Source organism: Dipteris shenzhenensis, chromosome 25, assembly GCF_047967505.1.
Source record: "Dipteris shenzhenensis isolate YYH24624 ecotype China chromosome 25, Dip_SZ_1.0, whole genome shotgun sequence".
In the NCBI taxonomy this organism is placed as follows: domain Eukaryota; kingdom Viridiplantae; phylum Streptophyta; class Polypodiopsida; order Gleicheniales; family Dipteridaceae; genus Dipteris; species Dipteris shenzhenensis.
Window position 1 is genome coordinate 47,370,257 of NC_141620.1, and position 26,805 is coordinate 47,397,061.

General features: G+C 48.6%; 1 protein-coding gene across 1 annotated transcript in view; it reads right to left on the reverse strand.

Moving 5' to 3' along the window:
• Positions 1-272: 272 nt before the first annotated feature.
• LOC147885973 (Cyclophilin-like peptidyl-prolyl cis-trans isomerase family protein) overlaps positions 273-26,805 on the reverse strand; it is a 108,278-nt gene continuing 81,745 nt past the window's right edge. The window contains exons 9-11 of the mRNA XM_087396828.1: positions 11,255-11,438; positions 11,000-11,146; positions 273-622 (exon numbers count right to left, since the gene is read on the reverse strand). Coding sequence (XP_087252954.1) covers positions 482-622; positions 11,000-11,146; positions 11,255-11,438 — 472 coding nt within the window. The 3' untranslated portion in view covers positions 273-481. The remainder of the gene's footprint in view (positions 623-10,999; positions 11,147-11,254; positions 11,439-26,805) is intronic.

The window sequence follows — 26,805 nt, forward strand, 5'->3', positions numbered from 1 at the left end:
GAGAGAGAGAGAGAGAGAGAGAGAAAGACGCATGCACACACAGAGAGGGCGAAACTAGACTAAACAGGTTCCTAAACTCCAAAAATAGAACAAAGCTAAGAACAATAATAAGAAAACGGGTTTCGAAGCTCCCTAATTTGGATTCTGATTCTATGTTCAAGGATACTAAAGATACCCAAAGCTGAAATCCCAAAGATATAACGACGACAACATAGGACAGAGCAGAGTTTCTTCATGAAAGGAAAAAGTAGCAGACATCTTAGGTAGAAGCAACACCAGGCTAACTGTACAACAACATTGCACAAATCTGCTTTCCAAATCGAAATGATGAAGGCAGAAGACATACAAACAATGTGATAGGATACATGTTCAAAATCTGTGACAGCTATGAAAAGTAGATGGTGGAACCAAATCTGAAGTGTACTTTATATCTGTGCTATGTTACAATCCCTTGGAAACACCTAACATGCATGTTGTAGACTCAAGTTACTGATTTACCAGCCCATTCTCGCTCTCTGCGCTTCAGCTTTGCTTGCATTTTATTAAATTTCTCTTTGCCTTTCTCAAGAAGAGGATCATGTACAACATACTGATTGACATCATCGTTTCTTGTCATGTCATCCTGGAGCCATGCCACAAAATAACTCTTGCTTTCTCAATATATATTCGCAAATACGTTACCAATGAAGGGATGTATTCAGCCTCTCTCTCTCTCTCTTCTCTCTCTCTCTCTCTCTCTCTCTCTCACACACACACACACAAACGCACACAACCCCAAGGCACACTCAACATGGCCAGCAAGATACAAAGTACAAATTATTTGAATGCCAAAGAAGAGTATGAGTAAGGGGGGCAGGGAGGGGTGAGTTGGTTTGTTTGCAAAACCTTGGGCGACCAAGCACAAGTAATGAAATTTGATGCCCATAGAAAATATGGGTGGTTGAGAATAACAGAGAAACAATGCCGTGCTTCATTCCTAGCCAAGCGCTGCATCCCACACTATGACTCACATATATATTGTGATGAGGTGTAAGTGTCAGGAGAGCTCCTGCTGGTGAATGCCTACAATTAGGCCCAAGGCCAGTATACCTAGGTTTGGAGGGGCTGATCTGTCCCTATCCCTCCTGCTGGCCGACTAATATGTAAACAGATCAACTGGATCCTGCCAGGATCGCCAACCATGTTCCCCCCACAGGCCAACCTGCCAGCTCAGAGACTGACCCCCTAAAATGGCCAACAGCCCTGTTTAGCCCCTGATCCTGGTCGCGTCTGTCTGGCCCGACCCCTTTGTCCTGCCCTTTCTCCCCATTCACTAGGGCACCCCAGCCCACATGGTGGGGCATATGAGACAGCTCATTCATGGGTCTGCTGCCAACATGCAACTCAATGCTATCGTGGGACCCCTCTCCTCTGACACGGAACTAAGGCGCCTGCTGCCGGGGTGCCAGGGGCACTTGTGTGATCCCCGAGGCTTCATAGCAGCCGCACGGGCTGTTCAGCGGCGCCATAAGGGGTCCCGAGGCCCATAGCAGCTGTTCGCTGCTTGTGAAGCAGCCTTGGGCTGCAAGACAACAAGGCTGAGCTTGGTGGCCAGCCCCCTCAAGACCTCAAGGCCCCCTTACCACCTCCTCAGCCCTCACAATCTACACCAAAGGTGTACCTGCTAGAAAAGGAGTGAGAAGGACAGGAAGTATAGCCTCATCTAGACGAAGGTGGAGAAAATAGAAGACCCGAGCGCCAAGGCTTGCATATCAACACTCAAGGAAATATGTAAGATGCAAGACACAGAAATTGAATGCCTACACAAGAAGCTGAGAGAGACTAGAGAAGATGAGCTCTCAAACCTCCGAGCCCAAATGCAAGATAAAATGAAGAAATGGCAAGAGGAGGTGCAAACCAAATGGACATGTGAAAAAGGTAAAATGCTGCTAGACATGACCCATGTTTTAGATGAAAAAACCAGTAATTTGACCTCAAAAATTGAGGCATTGGGAGCCCATGTTGAAACCCTTCAAGATGAGAATGACAAACTGAAGACAAGTGCACATTGGGAAGAAGGGGAGTTTCAGCCACCTTTAAACGAGGAGCTGAACACCATTAAAGAACAAATGCAACAGCCCAAAAAGGAAATGGCAGCTTTGCAAACAACGGTACAAGGGAAACATGCCAGGTTCACACAACAAATCACAAAGGGGAAAGCAGATATGCTTGCATGGAAAGATGTACTAAAGAAAGACACAACACCAAAGAAAAGGGAGCTCATTTGTGAAACAATTGAGGAAGAAAAACAACGTTCTGAATGTGCTGGTCAGAGGCCTAACAATAGGTGATACCCCCATGTCAGATGCCAAAATCCTCTTTGACAAGATGGGAGTAAACCTCACTTGTGAATCAGCCTAGAGAGTGGGTAAAGCAAATGCACCGACGAGGCCTTTGGTTGTAAAGTTACAAACAGCCACAGATAGATCCATCCTTATAAGTACACGGGCAGCACTGAAGGGGACCAAGATCTTTCTAGATGAAGATCTCACACTCCTACAACAGGAGCATAGAAGGGAAAGAATGGTACGGGTGATGACTACAAGACAAGAGGGGAAATGGGCAGAATACAAAGATGGTAGGGTGATCATTCGAGAGAGGGCAAAAAACGAAGCACGAGATGCAAGAGAAGGGGACAGCACATGACGGTGTCTGACCAATGGGGCGAGTATGCAAAACAAATTGAGGATGGCAGTGCGGAATTGTAATGGCACCCTATGGTCCAACCCAGGGGGGTTCTTGGAGACATACCATAACAGAGATTTGATCTTCTACACCGAGACACATGAGAGCCCAGAGAGAGGGCTACCCACAGTGACAAGATACACATGGGAGTCCACCCACAGGAGGGAGCTGAGGAGGGGTAGTGGGGTACGAGGATCCAGAGGTGTGGCAGTTCTCTTTAGATCACATCTAAGGCCACTCCTCTCTATGATACGAAGGGAGGAGCACGGACGGCACATGGGGATTCGTGTCAAGTTACCAGACACATAGCCAACCTTCATTGCAGTATGTTACATTCCCCCAGACACATCATCTTATTCACGAGAGGTCACCACTAACGGGCACAGTCCATATGAGACTATTGACGATGATATCACATAATTCTCCAGACAGGGGACACTCTCCTCCTTGGTGACTTCAATATGCATGTATTGGGACCAGACAGGTGGGCCTGTTAGATTTCGATGAGGACTCCCTCATAGTACCGAAAATGGGGAATCGTGAGGCAGTCGACATATGCAAATGCACCAGTGACAGCATATGGGAGACATTTACTCGAGCTGGGGGATATACATGACTTGATCATATATAGCAGTCTCCAAAGATGGCCATCACATCTGGCGGACTCACATGTTTCCCACATGGAGGGGGGAGTAGTACGGTAGACTACCTGCTCGGGTCCACCAGCACTGGCCCCACGGATACATGATTTTACTGTGCCGCCGCCTCCACTCGGAGCCAACCACTCATATCTTACCTTCTGTATATCGCTCGCCACGCCAGCCATGAGGAGGGCACCCCCACCACCCACTCATGTTCAGATCCATTTTGACCGTGCTCTTGACCCGGTGTACATGAGCCACCTGGATCTCGATCTTCCAGTACTACTTGGCGACGGGATGGACCTCGCACATGCATCATACACTCTTATATCGGTGATACAGGATGTTGCCACCAGATCTTTTCCCACGACACAATCTGCACGTGTTCCAAATGGGAAGATGCCCCAAAATCCCTGGTTCGATGATGAGTGCAGAGAGATGAGAGCCCACCTTACACGTGAGCGAGCACTGGGACATTTGACTTCACCAGAGGCACAACGGATCTCATGCCTAGTGACACAGCGTAAGAAGCGGGCTTTCCTCATACACAGGATGGATGACGTGATCAGTTCCTTTCGTGGAGGAGATCCTACTACGGGATGGGAGCTCTTGTCAGAAGGCAAGTCACCCATTCCCATCACAGATCCCGCAGTCTGGCACACATGTGCTTGCTCTCTATATGATGTCCAAGGTCAGGCACCACTTAATATGTCCTCTATGCCCATACCTACCACAAGTCATTGCAGAATGTGCGAGCTACCCTTCTCCGGCTTCATAACCGACGATCACCAGATCATGAGGGATTACGCACTGAGCATTTTGAGCATGGGCAAGAGATCCTAACCCCGATCTTAGCACAGTTGTTCAACCATGCCGTATGCCATGGCTTCCCACCTACCTGGAGCACCACCACCATAGTACTGATACACAAGGCAGGTGACCCCATGGGCACTGGGAACTACCGTACTCTTATGATTGGCCACCCTTTGGCTAAGATATATGGGTCGGTACTAGAGAGGGAGGTCGACAGCCACATAGAGGAGCACGGGCAGCGGACACTTGGGCAGGCAAGATTTCGGAGACAGCACTCCACCCTGGATCACATTTTCACCCCAAGGGCTATTATTGAGGAGGCGAAGTCGAGGCATCAGAAAGTCTACACTTGCTTCGTAGACTTCCGTAAGGCATTTAACAATGTCCCACCCTCTCACCTGATCAGGGGGTTACAAGAGCTACAGCTCGCAGATATCATGATTTGGGGGGTCATGAGTCTATATGAGTCTATCAGAGGGAGGATACGCGTCCCAGGAGGCTTATCAGACTGGATTGAGAGCACCATTAGAGTAAAGCAAGGCTGCCCCCTATCACCGACTCTTTTCGGGCTCTATATCGAACGAGATCACTTCTTTTGTCAATCGACTAGGCGGAGAGGGTTCACTCCTGGCTGACCTGATGGTGCAGATATTGATGTATGCCGATGACATAGTCCTCATATCATCCTTAGCAGAGGGACTACAGAAAAATCTAGAGGCTTTGGAGATGTTTTGCAGGGAGAGAGACTTGACAGTTAACCTTGGGAAGACCAAGGTTATGATCTTCAACACCTCGCGAGCGGTGTCCCATCACTATAGTTTCACATACCGTGGCAAGCCCGTGGAGATAGTGCATTCCTACACATATTTGGGGATAGTGTTCACTAGACCAGGTTTCACAATGATCCATGCGGGTACGGCACGACTCACACGAGGACGAGGTGTTCTGGCCCGACTAGAGAGGTGATGCTTCCAGGCACACTTCCAGGACCCCTCGACGAAGGGTTGGCTTTTTGACGTGCTAGTGAGACCGATTGCCATGTACACAGCACCTTTCTAGGGGAGTGATATTTCAGCGACTGAGTGGAAGAGATTTGAGAGGCTACAAGACCATGGGATCCAGGATGATTCGGAGTAAACCCTCAGTCCCTCATCAAATTATTCAGGCAGAGTTCGCCATGACTCCTCTCTAGGTTGATGCCATCTTTCAGACAGTGACGTTCCTCCACAGAGTTTGGGCCTTACTACCAAGGTTAGCATTAGAGTCCTCCACGCGACTAGCAGAGAGTGGTGTTGATATGGCATGGTACGCACGGATATCCACGTGGTTTGGTAGTCACGGCATTCAAATGGACAGACTTCCCCCCTTTTAGTCTAGTCTAGATGCACCACCCGAGATGATCCCACGATATGAGAGTATCGCACGGTTGGACCTCCTCCAGCTCCATACATCTAGGGCTTGGGGGGGAGAGAGCTCCACCAAGATCAAGTTCTAGCATGATCACTTCCTGAGGATCTCTAAGCACGGTCTTGTCATCAGACCTCAGTATCTCGAGGACAAGCGAGTTTCACATGCACTGAGGATCACCATTCGTCAGTTACGAGACTCATCACATCAGCTGCAGATTGAGGCAGGGAGAGCTGCAGGCATACCCAGAGAGCAGAGGACTTTCACACTATCCCAGATGGAGGAGATCGAGACAAAGGAGCATTTTCTATGTGTCTACCCAGTCTACTATGAGATCCGAGGACGATATCACTGCCTCCTACTTGAGTTGCGTTGACGGAGAGACACACTGATGCGACAAGCCAAAGAGCAACATGGACTAATGCCACATGTCACCGTCGACAGATCACAGACTTTTGTTGCAGACTTCCATGCATCTGAGTCAGCTGCCAGTGTGGCTGAGGGAGAAGAGCTTGATGAGATGACAACATCATGGATCAGCAGTAGGAGTGTCCACCAAGATGCAGCCAGACGAGGGACACACACTCCACGTGCGACACACAAAGAGACCAGAGCACACACGATCGAGGTCCAGTCTATCTCAGCTCCTCTCAGGGGCGACCGCCAAAGACGAGGCATCACCCTTGACATAGCCCACCGGATCCAAAGATCGAGGAGACCACGCCCTCCCCCACATCGCGAGACAGCTGGACAGACACAGACGAGAACTTCTCACATCTCATCAGAGTGCCACCAGGTTACCTGTATATGTGGAACCTGAGCATGTACTAGGAGTGCTAGCCCTGAGCACCTAACACTCTTTTGTTACTTTGCTACTCTAGTTTTTTGTTCACTAGTTTAGCATGTTAGCACTTTAGCTTTAGCTTTCAGTTTTCAATTTTCAGCAAGGGTCTAAGTGAACCCTTTGCTTCATCCCTAAGTGGCTTTCTTTCTTTCTTTCTTTTATGTCTCTCTCTCCCTCTCTCTCATACACACACTTTTATTTTTCGTGAAACTATGAACATTTTATTATGAAACAACCATTTAACAACAGGGAAGGGCTCCAGAAAAGAACCAATGCCCTATCCACCATCACACACACACACACACACATTAATTATGACGGTCTCGGGCCAAGGGGACACAAAGTGGACTGAGAATTGCAATGTGGAATTGCAATGGCACACTCTTGTCTGATCCGAGTGGTTTCTCGGAGACATACACATGAGAGCGTCGAGAGAGGACTGCCCACTGTGACAAGATATACATGGGAGTCATCTCATAGGAAGGAGATGAGGAGAGACACTGGTATGTAGGGTTCTGGGGGAGTGGCTATCCTCTTTAGATCACACATGAGACCTCTCATATCAATGGCACGGAGAGAGGAGCATGCACGACACATGTGGATATGAGTCCAGCTACCAGACACACGACCGATTCTAATAGCAGCGTGTTATTTCCCCCCAGATACTTCATCCTATGCACGTGAGGTCACCACAGAAGGACACAGCCCGTATGAGTCAATTCAAGATGATATCAATGAATTCTCCAAGCAGGGGACATCTTCCTTCTTGGTGACTTCAATGCACGCACAGGGAACAGGCAGGTGGACCTACTGGACTTCGCATCGGATTCCCTCATAGTACCTGAACTAGATGCAGCTGAGCTCGGGATAGGAGCTCGGGATAGTGAGACACTCTGCAAATGCACCACAGGTGAAAGAGTATGGATGCCATCTATTTGAGCTAAGGGCTGTTCATGATTTGATCATTTACAATGGTCTACAGAGATGGCCATCATCCGGTGGTCTCACTTGTTTTCCACATGGCGGAGGGACAAGCACAGTGGACTACCTATTGGGTCCCTTGGCTTTTACCTCATGGATATACAACTTTATTGTGCCCCTCCCCGACTCGGTGCTGATCACTCGTACTTAGCCTTTTGTATCTCTACCAATGTGCCAGTCACAGGGAGGGTCCCCCCCACGCCCACTCATGTACAGGCTCACTTTGATCGTGCCCCAAGCACAGTGGACTACCTATTGGGTCCCTTGGCTTTTACCTCACGAATATACGACTTTATTGTGCCCCTTCCCCAACTCAGTGCTGATCACTTGTACTTAGCATTTTGTATCTCTACCACTATGCCAGTCACAGGGAGGGTCCCCCCCACGCCCACTCGTGTACAGGTTCACTTTGATCGTGCCCTGGACCCCATCTATGTGAGCAACCTGGCGAAGGGACTTCCACCCCTACTACTTGGAGATGTTGTAGACCTCGCCCACGCCTCAAACACCCTTGCCACAGTAGTCATGGACGCATCCATCAAGTCTTTCCCCACGACTCGATCTGCATGTGCTTCACTAGGGAAGATGCCACAGAATCCTTGGTATGACGATGAGTGCAGAGAGATGAGAGCTCACCTCACACGTGAGCGAGCCCTTGGCCACTTGACATCACCCAAGGCACAACGGATCTCACGACGATTGACACATCGTAAGCAGCCGGCCTTCCACCCACAGAATGGACGAGGTGATCAGTTCTTTTTGAGGGGGGGATCCCACCATTGGTTGGGGGCTTCTATCGGAAGGGAAGCCACCTATACCCATCACAGACCCAGGTGTTTGGCACACTTATGCATGCGTCCCGATGCAGCCACCACCTGATACGTCCACTATGCCCAAGCCCACCACTTGCCACTTGTTCACAGCACAAAATGTGCGGGCTGCACTAAGCAGGCTTCATAACCGGAGAGCACAGGATCATGAGAGGCTACAGACTAAGCATTTCAACAGGAGGTTTTGGCTCCGGTACTAGCACAGATGTTCAACCACGCCATATGTCACGGCTTCCCACCCTCATGGAGTACCACCACCATAGTACCGACACACAAGACAGGTGACTCCATGGATATTGGAAACTATCGCACTCTCATGATTGGCCACACGCTGGCCGAGATCTATGGATCGATACTGGAGAGGGAGATCAACAGCCATACAGAGGCACATGGGCAGCGTGCTCTAAGGCAGGCAGGTTTCCAGAGACAGCACTCCACTCTAGACCACATCTTCACCTTGAGGACTGTCATTGAGGAGGTGAGGTCGAGATGCCAGAAAGTCTACGCTTTTTTTGTAGACTTTCGGAAGGCCTTCGACACTGTCCCGCGATCCCGCATGATCAAGAGACTACAGGATATGCAGATTCAAGAGTTTTTAATCTGGGGAGTGGTGAGCCTATACCAGTCCGTCAAAGGGAGAGTTCGTGTCCCAGGAGGCCTATCAGACTGGGTTGAGAGCACGATCGGAGTAAAGCAGGGATGTCCTCTTTCACCGACTCTCTTCGAGCTCTACATTGATGAGATTACATCTTTCATAGACCATCTAGGAGGCGAGGGAACACCACTAGCAGACTTGATGATACAAATTCTACTATACGTGGATGATAGTCCTCCTGTCATCTTCGGCGGAGGGACTACAGAGACATCTAGATGCCCGCGAGGTGTTTTGCAGAGAGAGAGACCTGATGATTAACCTTGGGAAGACCAAGGTCATGATCTTCAACACCTCTTACACAGTGCTTCACCGACATAGCTTTACATACCAGAGTCAGCCAGTGGAGATTGTGCAGTCCTACACATACTTGGGTGCAGTTTTCACAAGACCAGTGTTCACGATGACCCACGCAGCCAGAACGCGACTCACACGAGGGCACGGTGCTTTGGCCCGACTAGAGCAACAGTGCTTCCAGGCGCACTTCCAGGATCCACCGACGAATATTGGCTCTTCAACACTCTGGTGAGGCCGACTGCCATGTATGCGGCACCTTTTGGGGGGGGTGATATTTCAGCAGCAGAATGGAGGAGATTATGGGCTCTAGGATGACTCGGAGTAAGCCCTCGGTCCCCCATCAGATAGTACAGGCACAGTTTGAAATGAACCTCCTCCAAGTTAATGCCATTTTTCAGATAGTGACTTTCCTCCACAAAGTTTGGGACCTACCTCGCGAGAGACTTCCGAGGCTAGCACTAGAGTCCTCCATACGACTAGCAGAGGGGGGTAGGTACAGCATGGTTTGCACGCATCAACGCATGGTTTGTCAGTCACGGCATTCAGATGGATCGGCTTCCCCCGTTTCAGTATAGCATGGATGCACCGCCCGAGTTGATCCCATACGATGAGATTAACCGCATTATACGGTTAGATCTCCTCCAGCTCCACACATCTCGCACTTGGGGGGGGGACCAAGAGTTCTCCACCAAGACCCAGCTCTACTATGACCACTTTCTGAGCGTATCGGAGGATGGGTTCATCATCAGACCTCAGTATCTCGAGGACAGAGAAGTCTCACACGCACTGAGGAAAGCCATCGGACAGATGCGGGTCTCATCCCATCAGCTGAGGATCGAGGCAGGAAGAGCTGCAAGCATACCCAGAGAGCAGCGGACTTGCAAGTTGTGCACGATGGGGGCGGTTGAGACAGAGGATCACTTTCTATGTGTCTGCCCAGCCTACTATGAGATCCGAGGGCGCTACCACTGCCTTTTTTAGGGGGGGGCACGGTGTTGGCCCACTCTCACGACTAATCCACTTCTAGGACCAGGTCTGTATTGGGCTCTACCTGATGGAGATGTGACAACACAGGGAGACACTACTACGACATATTAGAGAGCAGCAGAATGGGACCACCGCACCATAGGGTACTGAGGTAGACCGAGCGCAGAGAAGGGTCACGGATTTCTATGCAGCTCCAGGGCACTCTAGGATAGAGGAGGAGGAGCTAGCCGACATGAGAGATGGCGAGGGACACAAAGACCGTACACGGTGCGATAGGCGACCAGTGCACACACGATTGAGGTTCGACCTATTTCAGCTCTCCTTAGGGGAGATCGAGGCAAGGCGTTACCCTTGACATAGCCCATCGAATCCAAAGATCGAGGAGACCACGCCCTCCACCACCATGGGAGACATCCCGCCAGATGCAGATACGTGAGCTCTTTGCATCTCATCAGAGAGCCACCATGGAGCCTAGATACGTAGCCGGTTCATGCACTTGGGACTCTAGCTCTGAGCACTTGATATTTTTTCATGCCACCCTCATACTATTTTGCTACTTTTTTGTTATTTTATACTAGTATAGCATTTTAGTACTCAGCAAGGGCCTTAATGAGCCCTTTGCTCCGGCCCACAGTGGTCTGTATGAGTTACTTGATTCCGTACTTTGTCCCATAGGCCCGCGAGGCCTCCAACGGACGTTAATATTTCTCTCTCTCTCTCTCTCTCTCTCTCTCTCTCTCTCTCCCCCCCTCCCACACACACACACTCATAGGAAGAAATTTTTCTCTCAAAGAGAAGAGCAAAAAACCAAAATGTACCATACCTTTCCTCGCTCAAGAGCAAACTCCAAACGATGAGCCAGCCAGCCAGAATCATCATCTCCCCTAGTAGGTAGATCCTTTGACATACTTGAACAACTATCCTTGGCCTTCAAAAGGGTGTTCTTGAAGTTGTTCAATTTGTCAAGGGTCTGTTGACGTTCAATCCATCAGCCATCAATGCAAGGAAACTAAAATTGCAAAGGAACGAGCATTAGACTGGCTTAGCAACTAGTTGAAAAATAAATGCAAGTGCATACAGCTTCTTGTCTCCCTTGCCGTGTGCGCTTTCTCTGCTTATACATGTATCGCTGCTGCTCAAGAGGACTTAGGAGCTGAGCATCGACATCAGCTTTTAGCAAAAGACCCACTCTGGCCTCTGAGCCAAGACCCTTTTTCTTCAATGATAGCTTATCATGCTTTGCAGCTTTGTCGTCGCCATCTCTGCCCAAGGAAACAAGCTGAACTTGAGAGAGAGGAACATTATAAAGAGAAAAAGACATTGCAGATTATATATTGGAACAGCTTATTGATCAATGACATTATATATTCTGATTTTAAATGATCTTTCATAGTACCCCAAAATATATCTACAAAGCACACAAAAATAGGGAAAACCAAAACAATATAACCAAATCCAGATTTATTGATGTAATAAAAAGGGATAAGAGATCACTAACTATTCTGATAAAATCCAAAATTTGGAAGCTTTAAACAGCTTGCAAAGCTCAAATATCATGTCTTGAAACATAGTGTCACCGGAAAAAAGGACTCGATTGGAAACAACTCTTTGAATAATCAAATCACAAATACTATGTCAAAAAGTATTCATCATCTCTTAATGTTTTCATGCTGGTCTCTAACATTGTTCTCCTTCATGGCCGCCACTCAATAGGGACAAAACTCTCCACATTAAGGACTTGCTCTTTTTGTCTTTCAGTTCATTATCATGGCTGGCAACTATGCGAGTCCCTGATTGTTTCAAAAGTGGAGTATAGGCCACCTCAATGAAAGGGTGTGTTCACCGAGTTTCAAAATCAGTTTTCACATAGCTATTTATTCCAACTTATATTATTTCATCTCTGGGGGATTCCTTTTTTTTTTTTTTTTTTTTAAGAAACCGGTTTCTTCTATTCATTCAAAAATATGGACTTACAATTTTGCCATTGCAAAGGAGAATGGATATATTTCATGAATGTTGAGAAATACATAGTTAGATCTTATATGATCTATGGTTCTATTAAGTGCAAAGCTTGGTCTCTCAGTTGATTCCAAAGCAATCAGTTTATATGATTCAATCATAGCTTGAAGAGTTCTTATAAAAAGGGAAACAAGTACCCTTGAGATCTAAGGACAGGCCCACTTGAGGGTAGCATGTTCTAAGTTAGCCAGTCAACAGTCATGACTATGCTTTCATTCCATTATGACACAGTTATATGTTCCTACTTATCTCATTTTAGAGGATTTCTGTTATGATATTCAGTTTCATTGGTTCTTATTATGGAGCATCTTATGCTCAAGAACCAGCTCTTTATATGACAATATTTAATATGGTCATCATTGGCCAAGTATTTTCCCGCAGGAATTTATCATTCTACAATTTCCTTTATTGGGACTTGTCTATAGAATAAACAGAACTCTTATGGTCTCTCATGGATTAATTTGGCCAAAGTGACAAGATTTCAGTTTATCTGTCAGTAACATACTCTTTTGGAGAGAGAAGTTTCAAGAGCCATCCAAAATAAGAATAGTAATTTTACACCTAACAAGCACGGTAAGTGCTTGGCAAACATCCTGTGGAAAAGAGAGCATTTGAGAAATTCTTCAAAGAACAGTGAAATTCCAAGATGAGGTTCACAATCCTTAGAAGAGTATCAATATGGAGTTTATCTGCAAATAACTCCATTCAAGAATACTTGAAGAAATTGCCAGCGATGGAATCTATCTCCTTGACTTGACTCCGCTCCTGCGAATGCCCCCTCCCCTCCCCTGCTCCCGTCTACCCCCCCCTCGCGCTGCGTGGCCCCCTCTCCCCTCCCCCTCCTCTTTCTCCGTCGCCTCCCGCCGCGCCCCTCCGTCCCCCTCTCTTCCCTCTCCGCCGGCCATCCCCCCCCCCCTTTCCTCCCTTCTCCGCCCCTCCGTCCTCTCCCCGCCTCCCCCCCCCGCGTTGCGCTACCCCCCCGCCCCCTCCTCCCCCTCCCCGCTGCTGCGCAACGCTGCCCCCGCCCTTCCCCTCCTTCCTCGCCTCTCCTCCCCGCCCCCTCTCGCGCTGCACTGCCACACCCCCTCCCTTTCCCTCCTCCTCTTCCCTGCCCTGCGCTGCGCTGCCCCCCCCCTCCCTCTTCCTTCCTTCCCCCTCCGCCACTCGCTCCCTCTCCACCACCTCTCCCCCCCCCCCGCTTCCCCGTACCTCTCCATCCCTCCCTCTTTCCTCCCCCGCCTCCGTACCACTCCCCCGTCCTTCGTCTCTGCCACTTCCTTTTCATTCCCCCGCCTTGTGGAGGGTTCGCAGTTTGTCGGTGCAGTATGGCGGCCATGAGCCCGGAACCGGTGGCCCAAACGGACCCCCCCCCCCCTCCATCAGCCTACCGCATAACACTGACAGAGCATCAGGTCTCCTTGGTGAAGCAGGCCGCCACGGACTTCTCCCAGACATCCGTTTATGGGAGAGTCATTGGCTACGCCCCTTCACGAGCAGACATCAGGGACTGGTTGCAGTCCATCCTCTACCTTGAGGACAGCCACATTGAGGAGGTTACACTCATGGGACGTGGTATCTTCTGGCTCAAGCTCTCCTCAGCACAACCTGCAAGCGATATGGTCAGACGGTCCCCTACTTCTGTGGGTGGGAAGATCATCCTTATGGTCCCATGGTATAGGGGTTTCAGTGTAGCGGACTTCGATGCCCGCTTCCGCATTCCTCGCCATCCAGTTACCCTCATTTTCCCAGGCCTCGCAACCGAGCTTCGCCCGATCATCAAGGACCTGGGGGCGCACTTTGGCTGGCTCATGCAAGACACCTTCGTTGATGCAGCGGCAGCCCAAGGGGTGCCACGTGTCCAAGTGGCAGTCCTAGATCCGCAGAGTATCCCCTCGGAGTTCGAGATTGAGACGGACTCAGGTGTGGTCACGCAGCGCATTATGGTCACTGGTCGCCCAGATCAGTGTCTGAGATGCCACGGCTTCGGGCACCAGGCGCGCTCCTGCCCTCGCTTCACGAGGACAGAACCTCAGAAGGCCCCCATCCAGGCAACTCAGGATCCCCCCCGCCAGGCATCGACACCCCCTCCCGAAGGGGAAGGCTGGACTGAGGTCAAAAGAAAACGGAAAGGAAACAAAACAGGACCAAAAAAGCCTTCCCATCTACAGCAACAGCCCCCTGTGGTCACCAATCAGCAGCAGCCTGGTAAGGGGAAGGAGAAAGGGAAGGAGAAGATCAGCCAGCCTCCCCCTCATCCTTCACCCCGCCCCCCCTCCCCTCCCCCCTCCTCCTCGGTCCCCCTACCTCCCCCCCCTCCAGGATCCCCCCCAGCACTGTTGGTTTCAGCCCCCCTCTCTCCCTCGAGCATGATCCCGAGGGAACCCCCCCTCCGCCTGCGCCACCTGCGGCCCCGAAGCCAACACAGACCTCCCCCGCGCCTATCCCTCCTGGCCCGGCGGAGGGGAGAGGCCCTTCCCCGCAGATGGCCAGCACCACTCCAGCTTGTTCGACAGCCAGCACCCCTCTCTCTGGTTCAGACTCCTCATCCTCATCCCCACACCCAAGGGCTGCTCCTAGAGCTCTACCTTTGGAGTTTTACCGAGCAGGACCTTGGGATTATTTGGATGCAGCGGGTATTGGCTCCTTCCCTGCATGCCTAGACATCAGCATCTTCTTCCTCCGAAAGGGGGCGGAGGGTAAGGTGTCCGTCCTTGCCCCCCACGATGGTCCTAGCTATTCCTTCACTATCACCAGTGACGGGAATGAACAATGGACGAATGAAAATGTTTGGGAGACGATTCGAGATCAGTCCCAGAAGTAGGTGCAAGACTGGATCGGTAGCAGAGCAGCGGAGCTTCTTCAGCAGCAGTGGAAGGAGGGTGACGTTCGTCTGCGATGGCGCCACAGCGCCATACGTTTCCGCCTTTTGGTCATTATTCGACCGCCTCTGGAGTGGGTCTACGCGGAAGGGCTCCGCCCGTGGAAGACCTCAGAGGTAGCGGGCTTCTACAGTATTTCCCTGGCAGAGGCGTCGAGTTGGTTAGAGAGAGCTTACCACCATGGGACGAAGGGCCTCTCCCCTCTGTTGAAGGTTTTAGAGGATGGGTCCGATGATCCGGCCTCTCCTTCGAAACCCTCACAGAAGCGCCTTCGTCTGCACACTGGACATCCTCCGACCACCTCGATATCGACAGCAAGCAGAAAGCTGTTTGTGGCCCATCTCCCCTCTTCATGAGTATACGCATTATCTCTTGGAACGTCAATGGGTTCCACTCATTAGGAACCCACGGCCCTAGGAAGATGGTGCTCAGACAGGAGCTCCAACCAGCCTTGGTGGGAAGGGTAGATGTGCTCCTATTGCAGGAACACAAGCTTTCAGCTTCTCAGACCAGCATTTGTGGGAAGGTCCTCACAGGACACTCCCACACCTACTGGGAACCTTCGATTGGCGAGCAGGGGAGGAGTGGGGGTGTCTGTACCTCCATCGACGCTTCTCTAGTTCAGCATGTGTGTGGTTTTGGCACCCTGATCCCAGGATGAGCGCTTTGGGTGGGCTTGAATATTGAGGGATCCCGCATCGGCATCCTCAATATCTATGCCCCGACCGACCTCAGACGGAGAGCCACTTTTTGGAGCTCTTTGACAGACTTATTGCCAGAGATGGATTCTTGGATTGTAGGAGGGGACTTCAATAACCTTGAGACCTTAGAGGATCAGCACGGACGGGGCCTAGAGTTCCTTAGCTCACGCGGAGCAGGCAGATTGGGACTCCGTGTTCGCTGTCGGAGGTCGGGACAGCTGGAGGGAGCCTTCCTTTTGCAGATGGACTGGGAGTATGGACTTCTCTTGGGGTTACAAGAGGGAGGGAGGCAGACTTCTGGAGTGGTTGGACCGTTTCTATGTCAGCAATTGGGCGCTACGCAGAGGTGGAGAGTCAGGAGTGGTTCCAGGGATGACCCTCTCTGACCATGCCCCAGTCATCCTAGTCCTGGACTCAGCCTCTCACTCCTTACCTCCACGCTCATGCCGGATCCCAGACTCCATCTACTCCAGAGCAGCGGTTCGCAGCAGGATAGTGGACCTGTGGGAGCAGGATTGGGACCCCATGGGGGATATGGCAGCACAGGTAGCTCAGGCTCTTGCCGAGTCTAGTCTCATCTGTTAGCAGGAGGCGATTCAGGTCAGGCAGCAGTGGTGGGCGAAGGAGAGGGGTCTCAAAAGAGATCTCGCCTCGATACAGCAGATGTAGCAGTCTTCTCCAAGCTCTGAGGAGCTCAGACGGCAGGAGGTTAGAGCTCGAGCCATGCTAGAGGAGATCACCCAGCGACGCTCAGAGTTCTCGTTTCATGCTTCCAAGTCCTTTTGGGCTAGGAAAGGCGACAGGATGTGCAGAGAGTTCTTCAGGACTCATGGCCAGAGGTCAGCAAGGGAATAGCTCCGATCTCTTAGAGCGCAGGATGGCAATGTCAAGATAGATCCAAACGAGGTCCGGGACTTGGAGACAGATTTCTACAGATCCCGGTTCCAGCAGGAGCCCCCAGACCCTCGTGCCCGCCGTTGCAGGGAGGAGGTGTGGAGGTATACACCGTCGCTCGTGCAGCCTAGCATGAGTGATTCCCTTCTTGCCCCTTTCACCGTGGCAGAGATGCAGGATGCAGTGAGCGCTATTGATGGGCAGAAATGCCCAGGTGAGGATGGGCTCTCTAGAGCTTTCTTCACCACCTTCACGGAGCAGGTCCACCAGCCCTTGCTCGCAGCCTTCCAGCATATCTTCTCCAGCGGACAGATGCCAGAGAGCCTTGCGACAGGCTTGATTTGCCCCATCCCCAAAGGGGGGGACCGTCAGGAGATCAGACAGTGGCGCCCTATCACCCTCCTCCCGACTGCCTATAAAATCCTCGCCAAGATGATCAGTAGCCGCATCCGCCCCCTGCTACATGACTTGATCCATGACACCCAGACTGCTTTTGTCCAAGATCGCAGCATTTTGGACAACATTTTCACATTCTCAGAGGCGACGGAGTGGGCCCAGCACAGTGGCCAGCACCTTGCCATACTCCTTGACTTTGAGAAGGCGTACGACAAGGTAGACTGGTTCTTCTTGGAAGGTACACTCTCGGTTCGGTTTCCCGAACGAGTGGATCAGAGGTATTGCTAGCCTCTACAGGTCGGCCTCCAGCCGGGTTATCATCAGCAGCAGGATGGGGGAGAGATTCACCCTCGAGCGCTCGGTGCGTCAAGACTGCCCGCTTGCGCCCTACCTCTTCCTATTTTTTGCGAAGGCCATGACTCACTTCCTACAAGCCTGTACCACTGGTCTTCGAGGGATGCGCCTCCCTATTCGAGACGATGCAGAACTTCTGGACTCCGAGTATGCAGACGACACAGCCCTGTATGTGCAGGATGATATCGAGTCACTGGAGCGAGTGAGATTGTCCTTAGAGGTTTTTTTCCTAGCCGCTGGGGCGAAAATCAACTGGCATAACTCAGTTGGTTTTCTTACGGATCCGGGAGCCAGCTCACAGTGGGGTATTTTCCTGTGGTTTCGCTGGATCCCTAGAGGACAGACGACACGTTACCTAGGATTCCAAGTAGGCCTGGATATCACGCCGGCTCAGCAGTTCTTACCGGTCCTAGTCTCCATACGACAGAAGCTAGCCTTCTGGAGCACGGCTCGGCTATCCTTGGCAGGCAGGGCCCTTGTGGTCAACCACGTCCTTCTTGCCACCGCTTGGTACGTGGCCTCTTGCTAGTGTTTCTCGAGATCGTGTCTGGCAGACGGTCATTCTCCCCCAGACAGAGGAGTCAGGCATTACTTGGCAAGTTAGTCATCCACGGTCTGATCCCAAGAGGGCAGACGTGGAAGCTCTTGCTTCAGCATGGTCTCAGCGCGATTACCCCCCAGAGAGAGGGTGATTGGCAGCCGTCTATCCGGTGGATTTTCACTTGTGCCCCACTGACTCAGTCCCGTTCCCCCTTCCTCCGTAGCCTCGTCTCGGTCTAGAGGAAGTTGCGACACAGCCTCTCCCAGGTTCCCCCTAGCTGCCGAGAGGAGATAGACAGACAGGCCCTGATCTGGAGCAGCCAGACAGGCCCTGATCTGGAGCAGCCAGACAGGCCCTGATCTGGAGCAGCCAGGTGACAAATGATACAGGTCACCAGCTTGGAGAGAGATCCCATATCCCTTGGGTGCTCTGGGCGCATGGGCCCGTGCGCTCGCTCCGGGTTTGGAGGGACGTCTACAGCCAGCTCGCATGCTCAGACAGTGTGGAAGGGAGTCATGGGGATCTTAGCGAGGGCTGCACCCGAGCTAGGACCGGTCACTTGGGGAGCCGTTTGCTGGTGCAGCACCGAGATGGGACATCACTTGGCTTATGAGTTCTCTAGGCAGGATCCAGTTTTCTTCATCACGCAGGCCACTTGGGCATACATGGACAGCTTCCCTTGGCATCTGACAGAGACAGATGCAGGAGCGATGACTCGGCACCCAGTTTGGGAGATCATAGGGAGTATTGCAGGCTAGCATATCTGGACTTCCAGATGCGCACAGACCTTAGGAGATCAGGCTTCTGCTGCTACCCAGGCCCTAGCGGACATTTGGAGCACGATCATTCACACGCTCAAGGGTCAGTGGGATCAGATTCAGGGGGAGTCCGAGCAGGGACCATCGAGAGCTGTTCTTCCAGCACTCTGCTCAGAGTCTTCAGTGGCACTACTCCCCCCCACCGTGGCTGTTTGTCCACACTCCGATGATTATGCCCTGAGAGGCTTGTAATTAGTATTTTGTTACCTCGGGCTGTATCCGTTTTGCGATTGCAGCCCGCTGGCCTTTAGGCCCTCTTGTACTCTCGTTTTCAAGCAATATAACTAGCACTACTTTTTGCGCAAAAAAAAGAATACTTGAAGAAGACAAAGAAAGGCTCCAAGAAATAATTTTTACAAATATCTAAGGCTAAGTATATACCTAGATGAGTCCAGGAACATTCCCAAACTCATCCTCTAAGGCTAAGTATCTCTAATATGTTGATAAAATTTTGCCTTATGTTTATTTGAAGACCTAACCCACGCATGGCAATGCAAGGAGAGAAGTGGATTATTTTCTTGAATTTGTTTCAAGGAAGACACTACTCATAAATGAGAAGACTTTAGAGCATGATGTGCTCCAATAATGGTACAAGTGAATATTGGCCAAGTGTTTTCTTTATCATATTTGGGAATTAAAGATGGAGTTGCAGCCCAAGAAGCCGAGGGGAAATACAGAGCCCTTAGAAGAAGTAGCCAGCTGTATTATTGGACTCTTGAGCTTAACTGCAAGGAAAACGTTAAGGCAAAATATGGAAACACTGATGGATTTCTATCTTTAGAGTCTTATGACTGTTTTGGAATACTTTTCTCCCACCAGCATAAATGGCAATAGTCAAGGCCTGTGAAAGGCAAAGAAGAAGCAATCAACTCCACAAGAAACAAGGCATGGATTTGGCAAAGAAAGGCGCATGGATTTGCCAAGAAAAGGACATGGATTTGCCAAGAAAAAGGACATGAATTTGCCAAGAAAAGAAGGGCTCATGGCTGCCCAGTGCTCTTGAAGAGCACGAAACACCAGATTCTCCACAAGGAAAGCAAGTGCTTTAGATGCAAGGAAAGAAGGATGTGTGGCTCCCCAGTGCTCTGGAAGGCCAGTCGGCCAAAAGAAGCACAGAATGCCACAAGATCGATGTAAGTCAACAATTAGAAGTTACCAGATTCCATGTTTTAGAACCGATGTCATGATCTTTATTTTGTAGCCACAAAAAGTGTTTTCTCAACTTTTAGCACTTTGCATCTATCTTTGTCAAATCTTAGCTTGAAAACTTCAGCCACTAGCTTTTTTATTCTAAACTTCAGGTCTTCCAGCTCGATCTTTATGTAAAGCGTGGTAAAATCATAGGTTTGAAGGAGAATAGGAGACTCTTTTTTCTGAATGCTTCGGGAGGAATTTAAAAATTTTACAACAGGAATCACTCCTACAGAGTCGTTTAAAATCCAACTTGAATGCGAAGGGACATCTGCCTCCTTTAATAAGTCCCTCCAAAGTTCATGGATACTAGGCAACATGGCTTTGAAGCAGTAGCATAGCCATTTAGAGACATCCGTCAAAGTAGTCTCACAAGCAGCTGCAATAAATCTTGGCTTTTTTGGAGTTTTGTGGAACTTCCAAGCAGCACAAAGAAAAGGGATACTTGGATTGCAAACAAACCCTGAAGACTTGCAAAAACTCTGATCCTTTTGAGAAACTAAGGCAGGGGCGTAAGTTTTGGCAGACGAGTTAACTTCTCTCTAAGTAAAACTTTTAGCAAATAAAAACAAAGTTATTGGAAGATTTGTCCATATAAGAAATGACAAAATTCGTATGGAATTTTCGAATAAGAGTTTCATCTTCTTTAGAAAGATGGTTACTTTGCTTTAAGCAATTAATCGAAGGGACTTCTTCTAGTTTCAAAGCAACTTTCTTCAAAATCTTCCCTTTCCATTATGATAAGATATTTTGAACTCCTAAACATTCTTCTAATTGCAAAACAAACTTTGAGATTCCCTTATCGATAGCTTTTAAAAGGCAAGACTCTTTAAAAGAGTACAATCGAAATTTCATGCCTTTCACGAAAAGGTCTCTTAAGTTACTAGAAAGTAAAATTGAGGTATCAGCTGTGACTACATGTCCTAAATCAGCATCAATAAAGCTTTGGAATCTCTTACTTTTACAACAACAAGGTTCTCTAAGGATAGAAGATTTCGAATGCTCTTACCTATCTCTCCATAGTTGAAAGCCTTTTGTCCTAAAGCTTTTACATACTTCCAAGCTACTATTGGATGCTTCCAAATTCTTCTCACTAATTTTACAGCAAGCCCACACAAGGTGCACGGTGGACAACATGCAGTGTATTTATTACACAACCAGCCAAATCCTTCCATATATGGGAAGCCTATTAGTGAGCAATTGCCCATTCGATATTTCAGCCAGAGACTTCCACCAATGACTCTTCCAAGTGGTGATGCCCTTCAGTTACGTGCAGGGGATAGAGGCTGGTCTTCACTACTGCCTCGTGTGGATGCTTTTGGGAGAGCCTGTCCCTCTAGCATTTATTTCATAGATTTGTTTCAGCACGATGCCAGTTGGTCTCAGTCTCAATCAAACAGTTTCTACATAGAGTCTAGACCACCTAGACAGCAAATGTAGCCTGGACAGATTTATGTGGAAGGATGCCATATGCCCAATACGCACATGCATGTGTGGAGTGAGTGGGACATTGATGCTCCCTTATCAAATCTGCACCATGATAATCACTAGAATGTTGAGGAAAGCCAAAAGCTGGCCAAGTTAGTGGGGATTAGGATTATTAGTACTTGGGGGTGTTTGGAAGATAGAGAGGTCAAACGGTGATAGGCTAAAATCTTTGAGCACTATTTATATTGGAGGGTAGGCACATAGTTGTGCACATAGCTAGTGGGTGGTAGTTTTGAGTTTATGAGCACTCTCACTAAGAGATCTATACTGATGTAAATATTTTTTTGAGTTTGTGAATGCTTTTTACAGGGACGTATTAGGATATGATGAGATGCAGTGTGGTTTGCACCAAGGTAATCCAGAGCATGATATCCAGTGTGCGACAGTGTTTTGTTAAGGGATGGCATGTGCTCTTCGTGATTGTCCCGAGCCATATGTGCATGAAAGTATGGGCATTTTTTTGTTGAGGGCGTCTTGTAAATTTTCTAGTATGTCGGGATTGGTTTATTATGTATGATAGTCTGTGGGTGAATAAGCATTAAATGCTTGTATGGTGAAGGTGTGCGTAAAAGTTGGATTTTGGGGCAATTAATGCTTGCGTGTGTGATTTGGGGGAAATGTCTTGAGAGTGGTAAAATGTCTTGGGTGAATAAGCATTAAATGCTTGCATGGTGAGGGTGTGCGTAAAAGTTGGATTTTGGGGCAATTAATGCTTGGGTGTGTGATTTGGGGGAAATGTCTTGAGAGTGGTAAAATGTCATTGATGAGGTGGCAAATTAGGTTGAGGTGGCTGCACTGATTGCGAAGGCATCCTTCTCATGCAAAGGTGGCTACATAGCAAGGAATGGAGAGCTTCTGGACTGTGAGCTAGAGCTACGTGAAGATGGCGGCTAGGAGCTGATCGGGTTGACGCTGGAAGGATCTACGTTGCACTTGGGGGCTCCTTGAAGAGAAGGCTGGACCAAGAGATAGATGGAGTCTCGTAGACAAAGGGAAGATCCTGCATAAGCAAAAGGTTGAGCGCCCATCATGTGAAGGTATACGTACGTGACGGGATGGGGATTTCCGACTGCATGCTTGGCACAAAGGGACTCCAGGTTTGGAAAGGATAAGCTCTGGGTGCTCCGGGGTTACAGCTAAGTGGTGAATTCAGATCGAACTGAAGAGAAGGGCTATTGCGGATGCTGCTGGTTATCTTCACGTAAGGGAGTTTGTGAGCTTGTGTGCGCTGAGAAGCCTTTGACCAGGCAGGTGGCCAGTGCGCTGAGAAGACCTTGGCTTTCGAGATCTAAAGAGAGAGCGAGCTGTCATCGTTTGCACGTGAGCTGATGCAGAGAATGCATGGTCTGGCTAAGATCATATGGAAGGGCAGTGGTTTTCTGATTGAGGAAGCTACGTGGCTGTGCAGGTGACGCTATAAATGTGAGCTAAGCTCTCCGTGAGACACGAAGATAACAGGGCTATTGCTGGTATGCTGATTTGATCGTGGGAGATTCCTGGATACTGATAGAGGAGAGGAGGTGGCGCAGTTGCAGCTTTGTGGGAGTTACGAGCTGTTGTTCTTGATGGAAGCTTAGGAGTGTGGGCTGTGGGTTCATAGTATTCTGAGGCTGATTGTTCTCTGAGTTTTGGGGGGAAGTTCAGTTCTAAGTTTATGTGTTTCGGGCTGTGTAGTCTTTTGGTTCTCTCTGAGTCTGTGTGATCCATGTTCAGTCAGTTTTTTGTGGGGGGTTTGTACAAAGACACATGCCCTGGTCCCATTGTCCTGGTTCAGTTCAAGCATTTTCTTGGAGTTGAATATGATTCTGTCCCTCGAGTTGGACTCAGATGTACTTGGAGTATTTTTTTATGGTTTTCAGGTTGAGGTTTTGTTTAGTGAAGTTCATGGTGGTTACTAGTCGTTGCTTCTACGAGTGATAGAAGAAGAATGGGTGGGGGTAGACTTGATAGATGAGGAGGACGTCCCTGAATGTATTTTGCATCTAGAGTTTTTGAGGAGTAAGACTTTTTGTGAATGGCATTGCATCTTTTGGAAAAGATTTGATAGACTTCTGAGCTTCTGTCACCCTTGTTTTCCACTCTCTCTATCTTCTTTTTTTGCTTGTATCAACGGGATAAGGAGTACTATATAAGTACCCTCCCCTCATGCGCAATGTACTTTTGATTGACATCTAATCCTAAGTACTCCCTTCTTCCTCCTACGTGCTGCCTACACTGTCTCCCAATCTCTCTCTTCCCCTCACCCTCATATCTCTCTCTTCCTCTCCCTCTTCTCCTTTCCTCACGTCTCACTCCTCCTCCCACTTCCTCTCTCTTCTCTCTGCCAATTCTATCCCCTTCTCCAATCTGCCCTGCCTCCTTCATTGCAGTGATGATGCCCAATTAGAGGCTCCACCCTCTCAGCTCTTTGTACAGGCTTCTTTAAATCTCATGGACCCTTTGGTCTTTCGAAGACTTCTCATATATTGTATTTCTTCCTTCCTTTCTTTCTCACACTCATAATTGGAAAATTTAAAGTAAACTGCAAAGCGATATGGCAAAAGGAGAGAGAGAGAAGAAAAGAGTAGCTTGTTCGGTGTAGGAAGCAATGGAAGCAAGAAGGAGAAAAACGAGATGCTGTAATAGATTGCTATAAAACTAAAGTGTGGAGGCTCAAGGGAGAGCCAACATAACAAAACCCTAACCGGACTAAGTGTCCTAATTGACTAGATGGTACATAAACTAACTGTACCAATAGTCCTAACTAACTATAACTAGGCCTACAAGGTACATACCAAGGTATAAGTGGCATCTATGGATAGCCCATGAGATGGCCTACAAACCCCCCTCCATGGTATGGGCTGAAGTATCATGGACATGGCTCAGAATACCTAAATATCTAGTGTCATGGGTTGCACATGTTCATCCCATAGGACGCAACCTATGATTGTACAGAGTACAACAGATCAAGTTACAAAAGGTACTAAGTTTAAAGTTTGCCGAAAAGACTCAAACTTAGGTCGAGGTAGAGCCTTCGTAAAAAGATCTGCCAAGCTGTCGGGCTGTGCATATATATGCTCAACTGTGAGACAACATACTATAGATCAGGTCTCGTATGGCATAGGTAAATCAAACAACCAACTGCCTGCTGATAGAGAGTGACATCACATGTACCATTGCCATCCTCAAAAGAGAAGTGAAAACCAGTCTCTAATGGTGTGGATACTGGCTTGCAATCCTCAAACTGAAAACCTCTATAGCCTCTATAGGGCTGTTCTAAAAGCCAAGTGTGAGCAAATGAGTATGAATTCTCGAATACCAAGCCCGAGGTGCTTGCTTCAATCCATAGAGGGCCTTTTCAAGCGGCATACCTTGCTTTCAAAACCTTCAACCTCAAAGCCAGGAGGTTGGGAAACATAGACCTCTTCCTGTAAATGCCCATGAAGGAAAGTTGTCTTAATATCAAGCTGATGTATCTGCCAATGAAAGTAAGCAGCAAAGACAATAACAATGCGAATAGTAGTGATCCTGGGAGTGGGAGCAAAAGTCTCCTCAAAGTCAATGCCATGCTGCTAAGCATAGCCCTTAGCAACAAGACGGGCTTTGTAATGGTCCACTGAACCATCAGCTTTCCATTTGATTTGGTAAACCCGCTTAGTTCCAATGGCATTCTTGCCATGAGGCAAATCACACAACTCCCAAGTGTTATTCTATAGATAGAATCCAATTCAGCTTGCATGGCCTTCATCCAACAATCATTCTGAAAGGCATCTTGATGACATAAGGACTCTTCATTGCATGCCTAGCAACCAAAGCATAAGCAACAAAACTAGCATGCTCTTTCCGGACAACTGCTCTCATACGGGCTGGCAGAGGGGTATCTTGTTTTCTGTCTTTTAATGTGTCAAGGAGCCAAGGGGGTACCTTTTTGGGCTCCTGAATTTCAGCTCTTTCCTTTGACAGCCCAGCAAAGACATAGTGAAAGATTCATCAAACACAACATCCCGACTGACAAAACACTTTCCCGTGCGGGGTTGATATAGCTTATAGCCCTTGCTCTCTGAACTATACCCAAGAAAAATGCACTTGACAGCTTTATCATCCAACTTAGTGTGTTTCTGTGAAGGCACATGAGCATAAGCTAAGCATCCAAAAGTCCTAATGTGGAACTGCGAGACTTACGACCCGCCCAAGCCTCATAAGGTGTGATAGTCTGCAAGTAGGACATCTATTCAAGATGTAATTTGCACACATGATCGCATCCAACCACAACTTATAAGGCAAATGTTTGCCTTTCAACATGCATCTGGCCATTTTCATCATTGATCTATTCTTCCACACAGCCCACAAGATTCTGTTGAGGAGTATAAGGCACCGTGCATCGATGATTGATGCCACGGGAAGCCAAAAATCCAACAAACTCCTTCGACATGTATTCACCCCCCCTGTCTGTATTAAGGTGAGCAATGTGCAACCTACTCTCATTCTCAGCCAAGGCAATAAAGTGCTTTAAGCATCAAGAAACTTCATATTTAGATTTCAATGCGAAAATCCAAGTGTACCTGGTGAAATCATCAATAAAAGTGACAAAATAGTAGAACCACCCAAGAGTTGTAACCCTCATGGGTCCACAAACATCACTATGAACCAGATAAAGCTTGCGTGAAGCACCAACTCTCCCATCCTTGGGAAACGCAGCACGGTGCAAACCTCTCATGCCACAAATGAGTATCTGCCATAGTAGAATCAAGAGCAAAGGCATGTGCATTGGCAAGTGTAGCATCATCATCCAAACATCTGTCATAAGCATAAAGTCTATAACGACCTCTAGACAATATGCTAGTCAAAACCATGGTAAAGGCATGTGTAGCATCATACACTGCACACCTCACACCATCAAAAAGAACCTGAAAGCCACATGTAGCAATGGCTGAAATAGAAATGAGATTCTTATGAATGCCTGGAACATAAAGCACATGCTCTAGAGTAACAATACCACCAGAGACAGAAGTAAGAGCAACTTGCCTAATACCTTTCATGGTATATGTTGCATTGTTGGCACATGTACCACTGCCCCCTTGAAATGTAAGCTCCAATGAGCTGAATAACTTCCTGCAAGAAATGATGTGCTTGCTAGCACCACTATCAAAGAACCAGGCATCACGAACATCTGAAACTGCCATACAAGCATCATGAACATCAGGATTATACTGACATGTAACCAAGAAAGCCCAATGCTGGTCTTGTGCGAAATTAGCGGACTCATGTCGATCTTCTACACTAGAAGAACCAGATACTGCAAGACCAGACTCTTTCTTTTTCTTTTTAGATGCTATGTGCATCCTGCATTCAGAAATATCATGCCCAGG